We start from the raw sequence: 12,323 nt of genomic DNA, 5'->3' as shown, positions 1-12,323 counted from the left end.
TCCCTGCAACTCAGAAGTTTTTTTATTTTTAAATTCAAAAATTCTGGAGGAGGCAGCAACTGTTATAATAAAAGATTAAACTGAATTATTTCATTTCAGTGTCTATAAAACTGAGAAAAGAAGGTTTGTGTACAAATATCACAAAACAACATCAACCATTGAATAAATGTGGTTCTTCAATGCACACCTGAAGAAGAAGAAAATTTTGTTTAAAATTCTGGCATAAATATATTAAAGCTGACTAAAAAAAAAAAGAAAATCAGGGCAAGCTACATCACTTCCTCATACAAAAAATGTACAAAACATTAGCCTCTAACTAGATAAACATAATACGTGTCTTCACAGTTTGACATCAAGTAACTGTGTGCCTTGAAGTATCGAATTGGAGGGTGATTTAAAAAAAAAAAAAACAGCTTGTGACACGTCAGCCGTTTCAGGTAACTTCGGTCATAGAGGCAGAGTGATTCTGCAAACACAAGCAGATAAAACCTTAGTTGACTCATGCACACACTCTCCCCAGAATATCCTCTTGCTTTCCTGTCTCAAGTTCATTCTGTTCCCACTCCCTGACATGGTCTTCCAAGGACCCTCAAATTGTTACCTCTTCTATTAAAACTTCCCTGATTTTCAACCCAAATAAGACCATGTCTTATATCATGCTTAACTATATTCTATGAAATAGATTTTCAACCCAAATAAGACCATGTCTTATATCATGCTTAACTATATTCTATGAAACATTTGAAGATCTAAAAGTAACTTTAGCTTCATCCCATATCTTTTTTTAACATCGTGGCTTTAATTTTGAACAGTTCTAATCTTTGAAAAATTTCCATATGATATATTCCGAGTCATGAGTTCCAGAGCAATGAGTTTAATATTTTTGGATGCACAAGGGTTTTTGGTTTAAGGTATCTTTGAATTTCTAGAGAATGTGATCTAGATGCTTTTGAAGTTTCTTGATTTGCTTTATAGTCTTGCATGTGGTCTGTTTTCAATGTTTTGTGTGTTTTGAGAAGGATTATATATGTGCCTTAGATCAACTTTATTAATCATCTGTCTTTTACTATATTTCATTTGCTTATTACTGAGAGAAGTGTTAAAATCTATTATTGCAGCTTTGTCCACTTTTCCTTGTAGTTCCATTAATTTTTGTTTATATGGTTTGTTCATAATAACCCTTATCTCTTTTGTTTTATATAACTTATATATAATCCCACCTTTTTTCAGGCCCAAGTCTTTCTCTTTTGTTTGAACTTAAACCTTCCAGTCCATGGGATTGGTAAATACCTTAAGAAATGGTGGCTTTAGATCTAATTTATTATGGGTTTCCAGATTCCTGTTTGTTTTTAGGACACTAGAGATGTATATTCTTGAGAGTTCAACTATGAATTTTAGAAACTGAATATTCCACATTTTTCAAGGTATTTTTATCTCCTATATTTGTGAAAATTGAGGTTTTTATATTTCTTGCCATAATGTGAAAAATTTGTTTTTACTTTTATAATATGCTTTCTTTTTAAATTTTTTGGTCAATAATTTGGTCATTTATATGTTTATAAGAGTCCATTTAAAAGTGGGTGGTAAAGATAAAGTAGTTTAACAGCCTAAGATAACTAACTGGGTGACTTTGGGCAGATTTCTTTAACTCTCTGAGTCTTTTCTTTTTTCTATTTATAATTTGAAGTCTATAATATCACTAGTTCTAAATCAAGGGGTGGTGACCATTAGAATTCCTCTGGGACTATTTTCTTATATGGCTTTGCACCCCAGAATGGCTGAATCAGAATCTTCTGGAATAAGGTCATAGGTATCTGAGTCTTGAGATAGATTGGATCCTCTTTTTTGTTAAAGAAAAAAACATCATCTCCCCCCTATATTGCCCCACCCCCATCAGGAGACTTTATACCACACACAGTGAGTTAACACACTGGCTCATCTCTCATTTCTCTGTTAATATAAACTGTGTTCAGCAAAGACACAGTTGCTCAATGCTAAGCTTGATTACACAGGTGAAAGTTGGTGTGAGGCCACAGGACGAGGATAGCTCGGAGCTTTGGAAACTTGACCATTTTTATTTCATTTGGATTCTGTAATTTTTTACTTTCTGGTTTCTCTTTAGTATTGGGGAAAGATGTTAGAAAATGTACCGTCTCAACCACAGAAGGCAAATACTCAAATTTGAGTTGATCTTTTGGAGAGGAGGAAAGAACACTGAAGCTCTGGGGCTCCCTGTGGCAAAGGGGAAAGGATGTCTCTGGAAGAAGGCAAGGGAGGGTGAGGGCATTCCCTCCCCAGCTAGACAGTCTTCTCCTTGAGGCACTCTGAACAGCTGGATGGATTTCACGTGTGAGAATGTGTGCTTTAAAGGCAGGTTCATATCTTGTCTCAGATCCCACAAGTCCTCCTCCCGGGAAGATGGTTCTATCCCAGAAATTACAAAGGAGCAGCTTCTAGTAGAAGCCATGGCTGCTGCTGTTGCACAGGAAGCTCTCGCCCACAGGGGAAAACACAGGGCATATTTATTTTGGAAGAGCTGTAGCTCAGTGTAAACTCTGCCAGCCCTGTGCAGCTTGGCTCACACACACTGTTCCCTAGAGCATGTTTCCATATTCAATGCTGAGAGTTGTGGATTTCAAAATGGAATTTTCCTCAAACGTCAGGCCGTGTGGTGTACAAGAGCAAGCAGGGCCTTTAGAATTAGATGGGCTGGGGTCTTAATCTTGACTGGGTGACCTTCGGCATGTTACTTAAACTCTTTGTGCCTTACTTCATCTATAAAGTCGAAGAATAATGCAAATTGCAGGATTATTGTAAGGACTGAATGTGGGGGCTTGCAATAATTGCTCATTTTCTCTTCTTGGCCCACAAATAAAGGGTATGTCCTCCTAACTACCCATGTGGAAAGCAGATGCTTGGTTACTTGGATATTGCACAACTAGTATGGAAGGCATCACTTAAGAGGCAATACTTTCCATCCGGCTTCCTGTAGCTTTATTTTGACTAGCCTGCAGAAGTCCTGTTCATCATTACTCATAAACTTCTACTTACCATGGAGTTTCACATATTGACTAGAGCCCAATTGTAGGTTCTCAGTTTTGACTAGAGGGTCTAGTTCAGGTTTTGGTTCTGGCTTGCATCTGTCCATCTATCACATATTTATTTCACCCCTAGTGAATGCCAGGAAATATAGAGAGTAAGAAAGACATGGTTCATATACTTAATCTCTCAGTCCTTGTGGGAGGCAGATATGAGGGGATTACTGACATTAATTGTGAGGGGCAATCACACCTGGGGCCCTGGGGTCCCTTTGACCCAAGCCTGGTATTCACGAAAGGCCTCAAATTGTGCCCAGATGAGAGGATATACATGGAAATAAAGATACATGGACAGATTTGAAAAGTTCAACAACTGCCTGTAGTGAATAATAAACTAAAACATATTTTTAAAGAATTTTAAAAATCTATATTGCGAATAGCAGGTTTTGAAATCAGGTTGGCACTCCATTTTTCAATGTAAGTAGAATCCCCCAAAACATGGCCTGGATGTCTCTTGGCCTGGTCAACTACTACTGGTCCTGAGGGAGAAGAGAGAAGTCTGGAGAAGGCTTCAGACAGAAGGTGATGCTTGAGCAGTGCTGGGTGAAAGGATGGGGCAGAAACAGGGTGCTCTTTGACCAGGACATTCAGGGCAAAGTCGACAGCATTTACAAGGACAGACTGATATGTTTGTGGAACTTGGCAAACATCTCAGCTTGCTTTTTAAATTCACCTTTGTCATTAGTTGCTTCATCTCAAAAAATAGAGGGAACCACTCTGACCTCACCAGGTACAAGAACATAATTAGGGAAGAAAAACTGGGGAGAGTCTATTTCACCATTTCATTACAAGGTTTTATTATTTAGCTAATTCGTCATTCAACCTGCATTAACTGGCTATATATAAACAAACCAGTAGTAAAAATTTCACTATGTTATTTCTAATTGGACCAAGTCAAAATTTTCACCTTAATACAGGTGAAGGGAAAACGAACAAAATACTTGGCACTGGGTTTAATGGAGAGCCCTAAATATTTTTCCCAAGGTGAAAATAGCTTTTTTTTTTTTCTGGTTCATTAATAAAATTAGACTTCATTAAATGTGAAAAGAAGTAGGATAGTTTCTCAGATGTCTGATAGTTACTCTTTAAATAGTGAAATATTTTATACTATATTGATAGGAAGTACATGATAATTCCAGTGGGAGGAGATTTGCTTCTCTTGCGCTGTGTAAAAATGATTTAGTAAGGAAATGCCAAATACAACAAGATTTCAAGATAGACTATTACAGAAAATAAACATTTTAGCAGGATTCAGCTACATGAAAAATGTGTCATGATATAAAAACCCTGTTTTATTATTAGTTATCCCCATTCTGTCTGCTTAAAGAGCCGCTCACCCCAGTTTTCCCACTTGCTGGCCATGTGGCTTGGGGAAGTAATTTACTGTTGCTATTTTCATATTCCTCTCGATCTGTGAAATGGGAATTATACTACTGATTCAGTAAGTTTTTGTTCAAATAAAAATATATTTGTAAAGCACCTAGCAACTGTCTCAGGCAAAAGTCAGTGCTTTATACCATGTTTCAGGGCTCATTTCAGGTGGCAAGTCTTCTCCGTGGCTTTCCCTGCCTTAGAATAAATTTCTTCTTCATCTGTGTTCACAAAGCGCTTCGTGTATCTGATTCAGCATGCCATATTATGGTTACTGATTTATATACACCTTGCCTGATCATCTGTGAGTTCCTTGAGCACAGGACTATGTGGCTAGTTATTCATCTCTGGCATGAAGCAAGGTTCTGGTGTAAATAAGTGATCAGTTAGTACTGTTGCACTGAATTTTTGAGGGTCATCAAAACAGATCCAAAAGGACGCTTAGTTACCTTTTTTAATGTGCTGCCAATTTACATCTATCACTGGATGTACAAAGCATTTCTTTCCAAATGTTGTCCTAGTTACTAAATCAAATGGGCCTCCCCCAAGAGTTGGTGTAAATTTCACAACTGTGTTATTACATTGGAGGTCAAGGTATCCTGAAGCAGTTGGGGTTTAAGTTAGACATGACTAAGAACTTCCTGAGGAAGGGCCAAGCCCTGGAAGGAATTGAGGGAAGCTGTGAAGTTCTTGAGGGCCTTTATGTCAGATTATTATTGTTGCTGGGTGGATTCAGTTATGTCCTGTTTTCAGTAGAGGAATGGATTAGTTGACCTCCAAGATAACAGGCCTGGAGCCTCCAGGTTTGGTTTGCTAAAACCACTTTACTGTACCTGTGCACTTAAGGTTTCCAGAGGGCTTTCTATCCTTGGGAAAGCCATTAGGGGTACTCCACGGGGGTCCTCGGGTTTGGGTTTGGAAGGAGATCCTTGTGTTCCTTTAAAGTTATGGACCACACACATTCCCTGCAGGATGAGGGGAAAAAAGATTGGGGTCAGACTGCAGCCGTCAATGCCTGGCCATCTCTGTGGATGGCAGGCCTTCCCCCTTAGAATGTCGTTGCATAGTGACTTGTGAGCCAGTGGGTAGGGACCATGGAAAGACCTGGGGCATGGTTCAGGCTGTCTGCTGCTGAGCATGTTCTAGGTGCTGAGGAAGCATCTGTTTGATCACCAGATGGCCAGGGATGCTCAGTCTACCCCCACTGAGCTTGTTTCCTCACCTGTAAAAATGGGAGTAATACCTACCTCATAGATTTACAACAATTAAAAGACATGATGAATGTAAAGCACCTCATAATAACAGCTAACATTTACTGAGGGCCACTTATGTGTCTGGTACTGTCCTGAGGGTTTACCTTATTTCATCTAATCCACTCAGCAATCTTATAAGGGAGGTACTATTATCCTCTCCAACTTAGATAAGGAGGCACAGAGAATTTAGATAACTTGCCCAAGGTTACACAGATTTAAACTCCATAGCCTCTAAATCACACCACCGCTGTAGGATTTTGCCACTTAACAAGTGCCAAACATACAGCAAAAATGCAATGTTAGCTAGTCTTTAACTCTTACCTAAGATGATTACCCTTAAGTTCCTTAGCAAATAGTCACATAATTTATTAGTGGCACTTTTATTGCTTCCATTAAAATTCCCTCTCTAAATTACTACCCACTTGTCTTTATTTCCTACTGAGCCCCCTTCATAACTGAGTCTGTTCTAACCATCTTGTCTCTTTCCATACTCTCTTCCATTGTTCTGCATCGTTTTTTCTATATCCAGTGCCTCTGAATCTTTCCTGTAGCTCCTCAAACCCCACAGAACGTTCGCATGAATATTCTCTACCTGGCTCTCCTCTACCTTACTCTCCAGCCCTGCTTAAACTTCCCCCACTCAGGAAATGGGAGAAGTGGAGGGTGTAGGAGCTCTGGGGTTGGAGAGAGCAGGTCAGATTCCTGGCTTACTGCTTGGGTGGCCATTGGGCAAGTCACTTATCTGTGAGCCTCACTTTCCTCTTTTATAAAATGAGGATAAGAATACTGTTAGGGCAAGATAAACAAAACAAACACAGAACTGATTGGTGGTTACCAGAGGGGAAGGGGGGCGGAGGGAGGGCAAAATAGGTTAAGGGGGTCAATTATATGGTGGCAGATGAAAAGTAGACTTTTGGGGGCGAGCATCTGTATACAGATGTCAAATTATAGTGTACACATGAAACATACGTTATAAACCAAAGTTACCTCAGTAAAAAACACTGTTAGGGTTGTCCTGGGAGCACATGATCTGGTGTATATAAAGTGTAGGGCATGTAGGAATTGTTCAACTAACTTCCTTCCCCTTTCCCCCACTTTCCTCTTCATAAGAAACACAAAACCATAATGAACATAGGCCACAAATATGCTCCTGTTCAGACTCTTCTTTTTCGGCCTCCTCCAAGTCTCTGCTTTGGAATGCTTCCGTTCTCTTCTACAAGGTCCGCTCCTCCCATTTCCCAGCTTGGCGAGTGTATATGTGAGGTGTGTACGTGCAGATACAGTGGGGGACAGTGTGGCCTGCCTCCTACCAGACCCGTTCAACAGCAGGTATGGGTCTTACGTAAAGATCATTTGTGGAAAACAAATTTTGACATTCATCATCAATTGGGAAGGCAATACAAGACTTAACAGTAACCAAGTGGTAGGAAAGAGGGCTGCAAGTTACTGAGAGAACACAAGTTGAATGTTAAAGCAGAATTTGTGCATGGGGCCTCGGCAAACACAAAGTTTTTGGATTTCATCCCCTAAAGACCCCATGAAATTGCTTGGAACAGTCAGTACCACTTTTTCTCTTTAGCTGGGGTTGAGCTGGGTCCAGGACTTATGGGAACAGCAAAAGTGTTTCTTTGGAGTCCAAGCCTTCATTTATGTACTATTGATCTCTGTTTGTAAAATCCTCTCTTCTCTTGAAGTCACCTGTATTCTCTCCCCCTTTTAAAAAGCACCCTTAGGGAAATATCTTCTGAGAGCTCAACATCTCAGGATCATCTCAGCACCACTTTTCCTGCTGCTTCATCCAGAGAATTTGCATTTAAGTCCCTCATCTTTCACTTTAGAAAGAAAGACTGGATCCATTAAAAATAATTTTGAATTCAAATGGAGCTTGCCAATTAATGTTCCGAGTAAATGCAAGCATTTTCTGTGTGTGTCTGAGCAGGTAAAAATATTGGGAAACTCTGAGTTAGAGGTTGGGAGAGGCATATGTGCATTTTGTATGTTGGGGAGGACATACATACAGAATCCCCGTATGGAAGGGATAGGACAAGGAGAAGTTAGGTCGTAGGCCTGTGAAATCTATCTGCGTGTGATGTTAGTCTTAACGGGTGCCTTGGACCAGAAAGGGCAGAAGGGGAGGAAGCACATCCAGGCTGTGATGGCATCTGTCTCCTAGGGGAGGCCTGCTGAATGTTATTAGGAGGTTGATTTCATGCACAACATCTGCAGGCCTAGTGATTTACTGTAAATCCTTCTGGGTGTATTTTATTTTATTTTATAAATTTATTTTATTTATTTTTGGCTGCGTTGGGTCTCCGTTGCTGTGCACGGGCTTTCTCTACTTGCAGCGAGTGGGGGGCTACTCTTCATTGCGGTGCGGGGCTTCTCATCGTGGTGGCTTCTCTTGTTGCGGAGCATGGGCTCTAGACATGTGGGCTCAGTAGTTGTGGCATGCAGGCTCAGTAGTTATGGCATGTGGGCTCAGTAGTTGTGGCATGTGGGCTCAGTAGTTGTGGCGCACGGGCTTAGTTGCCCCACAGCATGTGGGATCTTCCCGGACCAGGGCTTGAACCCGTGTCCCTTACATACGCAGGCGGATTCTTAAACACTGCACCACCAGGGAAGTCCCTTCTGGGTATATTTTAAATCCTTGAAGATAATTTTTAAAACTGAACCTCTATGGTATGCCCATGCAATGGAATACTACACAGCAAGAAAAAGGAATTACTGATAACATGCTTACAACATGGATAAATCTCAAAATAATTATGCTGGGTGAAGGATGCCAGGAAAAAAAATACATACTGTATGATTCCATTAATATTAAATCTTAGGGTAATCTAATACAGAAGATCAGTGGTTGCTTAGGAATGAAGGGAAAGGAAGGGTGGGAGAGAAGGATGTATCTGTAGGTCAAAATTGGTCAAATTATACACTTCCTGTGCCATTTATTGTATGCCTGTCATACCTCAAATCTGCAAAAATTTAAAAAAACAATAAAAGTTAACTAGAACCCTTCTCCAGGAAGTATTATGTGGTTGAGAGGCCACTTATAGTGGAAATAAGATGCCCAAGAGGCATGTTCAGATAACAGAGGCCCCCTAAAACGTCTGGGTGTGGTTAGCTGAGGGTTTTCATATTTCTGAGTGGGATATGCAAGTCTGGGCCAGAGTGGAGTTTCTTGAAATGCTGGAGAAGGAGCTGCCTGCTTGCGTCAATACTTCGTTCTCTGTTCTTCCCCCAAGCAACACTTAGCTTATGCTCCCAGTACGTTCTGAACAAGTATTTAGAGAATCATGGTTTGAATGTATGCTAAATTGTGTCTGCCCAGCCCCAAGGCCAGGGTTGAAGCAAGTGGAGCAAGCTGTCCTTCCTGAAGCCATCCTACTCCTGACCCACAGGGGGAATATGCAGTCATATTAATGAAAGAAAGGGCACAGGATACTTGGCGAGTAATTGCAACTCACAAGGTTGGGGCCAGAGGAACTTGGACTTAGACTGGAGTCTGGGGAGCTTGACTTGCCAGGATCTTGGGCAGCATTTCAGAGGGCACCAGAGGGGAAAAAAGTAGAGGGAAGCTGACCTACCAGAAACAGGGCTACAGCAGTGCCCAGGATGAAGCCCGCGATCACATCCGAGCAGTGGTTCCGATACTCAGAGACCCGGTTGAGGCCCATCAGGAAGGCTGTGCAGAGGGTCCCGAGGCACAGCACCGGCTTGGCCAGTCGACTGCTTTTCGTCTTGATTGTGCTTGTGATGTACATCTAGGTTAGGACAGAGACCGGGCAGTGACTGGCAGCCTCTGCATACGGTGTATATACACACATGCACGGACATACACCAGCACACACAAACGGGCCTGCACCAAAGGAAGAACGATGAATGAATGTACATTGGTCTCGGTGCTTTGCATTCTGGTGGGCATGGGAACAGAAATTACAGTGACATGAATGACTGCATAACAATCAGGTTCAGAGCCTGCAGTTTTTATGCAACAAACTAAAGAATCACTTGGGGTATTCGGAAACCCAAGTAAGAATCTCAGATGCCAAATAAATCTTCTATGAGAATTAATTTTATGGAGAAGACCAGGTAGGTGAGTGGCAATACATTTCACTTTTTGTGTCCCCCATAATCCTAGCGGATTCTTCACACTTTCAACGAATATAAAAGCATTGACTGATTAGTTAATTGACTGAATTAGAACTTCCAAACCAGTGTGTCACATAAATGCGTTTCGGTTGTGCTGGGAAATTGATTCTCACAATCCTTGGGATAGCTTGATCAGCCCTATCCATTCATTTACTCCAGCATGTTTTAAAGTAAAATTATCTATGTGGGCCACGACATATAAAAAGTTGGGAAGTCCTGATGTAAGTAAAGGATGATGCAACTTATGACCTGTGAGTTGTAGGTTGTTCTTATTCCATTGTGAGGAGCTGGGTAAGACTCTTAAGTATTTCATAGGCTCAGTTACCAAATGTGTCCCTTGTGGCTTAGAGTTAGGAAGATGTGCCTCTTTCAAACAAGTAAATACTTTGTTACACAACCTTTGGTAATGGTTACAAGAAACCACTAGAGGGCGTAATTGATCTATCATCGCTTCTTAACAAGTGTGCTAAATGAGTTTGCAACCCAGAAAAATAGTCTGCCAATACTTAAATTACAATCTATGGTGTGCTTGTATGGCCTGAGCACATGTAAGTTCACATAGATGCATTTCAAAGTAGTATAGTGGAAACTTAATTTCCTAGAATGATCCTTCAGCGCTGGTGTGAATACAGGAAGATGGGATTTTCTTTGTTACGTGTAATAGATACCTTATAAAACTGTGGTTAGATCAGAGTTACATAAATTAAAGCATATCATTACACCATTCTGAGGCTGTGTAGGAAATGTTACTTAACATCTATACTAGATATATTTAAATTTAGTTTTTTATGCTTCTATATTGTTTTTTAATTATAGCCTTTATAAATCTTTCCTATAAGATTATAAACTTTTTTTTTTTTTTTTTTTGCGGTACATGGGCCCCTCACTGTTGTGGCCTCTCCCGTTGCGGAGCACAGGCTCCGGACACGCAGGCTCAGTGGCCATGGCTCACGGGCCCAGCCACTCTGCAGCATGTGGGATCTTCCCGGACCGGGGCACGAACCCGTGTCCCCTGCATCGGCAGGCGGACTCTCAACCACTGCGCCACCAGGGAAGCCCAAGATTACAAACTATTAATAACATGGGCCAATGGTTAGTTATTATTCTTCACAGCATTAACTAGTACTTAGGAAATCCTTGTTGAGTAATTTCTGAAAGCACACATAATAGGGGCTCGGAAAAATGTTTACACAATTGGAATCTTGTATCAGGGTTTCTGATTATAGTCTGTCTGTGGGACATGATTTGAATTGGATTATATCTGAATCCTTGAAAACGTGCTATATAAGCATCTATTCTGAGTAAGATAACTTCTTTCTTCCCAAGAGAAATTTATATCTCACTTGATGAGACAGTATTTTTTGATGAGTAACAGATTTATTTTTATAATGGTGTTGTAAAAATTGGTTTCAGGGCCTTTCCTGGTGGCGCAGTGGTTGAGAGTCCGCCTGCCGATGCAGGGGACACGGGTTCGTGCCCCTGTCCGGGAAGATCCCACATGCCGCGGAGCAGCTGGGCCCGTGAGCCATGGCCGCTGAGCCTGCGCGTCCGGAGCCTGTGCTCTGCAATGGGAGAGGCCACAACAGTGAGAGGCCCGCGTACCGCAAAAAAAAAAAAAAAAAAGATTTCATACAACGATGACTTGAGTTTGATAAAAATACAGAAAAAGGTGCAAGAATACATTGCTTCATATAACTTAGGTCCTAGATAATCTAGGATACAAAGTGGTATTTTGAAAACTGGTAACTATGCCAAATGCCTGAAAAGACTTTGTTTAAAAAATACCTGGTGTAGATTTTTTTGGGGGGTGGGCAGTAAAGCCAAGAAACCTCACTGAGCTAAACTGGTCTGTTTATAAATCAGACGTCTGTATTATTTATGTTCATGTTTCCTTAATATGGGGGTAGCTGAAATCACTTTTGACATGTATTCATTAAAGAGTAGATCTAAAAGAAATAATTAGGCTTATTTTGGAAAATTGATCCTACAGATGTTATCCTATAAATTGGACAAAAAAGCGCCATTGTTTTAAAGAGAATATTCAGCAATTTCTTTCAAACTCTACTAAGTGGACCAGACCTGTAGTCAGTCACCTTCACTCCACCCTGAATGTACGTATTTGGGGCGATGGCACGGACACACTTCCATCAGAAGCAGACTCAGTAGGGAGTGCAGTGACTGTCGTTGGACGGGAGGGGACATGCTCCGTGGGGGCGGGGCGAGGGCACACTCAGTCTCTGGGAAGACTGCGTAGTTTGAAAGGGGTCTTTCCTCTGCCTTCTCCTACCTCACCTTTCACTGAGAATCACTAGACTAGTCACACCCCGAATATAAAATAAGTTGAAGGAAAAGGGGTGTTTTCAGCCAATAGTCACTCATCCACAGGTAAATACACATGATATCCAGCAGTGGAACCTTTGCACTGATCCCTCTACTTCTATACGCTTGGTTC

The 12,323-nt window shown here is 41.1% G+C and overlaps 1 protein-coding gene across 1 annotated transcript in view; it reads right to left on the bottom strand.

Annotated features, from left to right (window-relative positions):
* Window positions 1–433: 433 nt before the first annotated feature.
* Window positions 434–12,323, bottom strand: part of PLPPR1 (phospholipid phosphatase related 1) — a gene marked incomplete at both ends in the record, with an annotated part of 121,298 nt that continues 109,408 nt past the window's right edge. The window contains 3 exons of the mRNA XM_079706330.1: window positions 434–466; window positions 5,303–5,434; window positions 9,307–9,483. Of these exons, the coding sequence (XP_079562456.1) occupies window positions 434–466; window positions 5,303–5,434; window positions 9,307–9,483 (342 nt within the window). The remainder of the gene's footprint in view (window positions 467–5,302; window positions 5,435–9,306; window positions 9,484–12,323) is intronic.

The sequence above is a fragment of the Hyperoodon ampullatus genome, assembly GCF_949752795.1.
Source record: "Hyperoodon ampullatus genome assembly, chromosome: 6".
Taxonomy (NCBI): domain Eukaryota; kingdom Metazoa; phylum Chordata; class Mammalia; order Artiodactyla; family Ziphiidae; genus Hyperoodon; species Hyperoodon ampullatus.
This window is presented reverse-complemented; position numbering and strand designations above follow the sequence as displayed.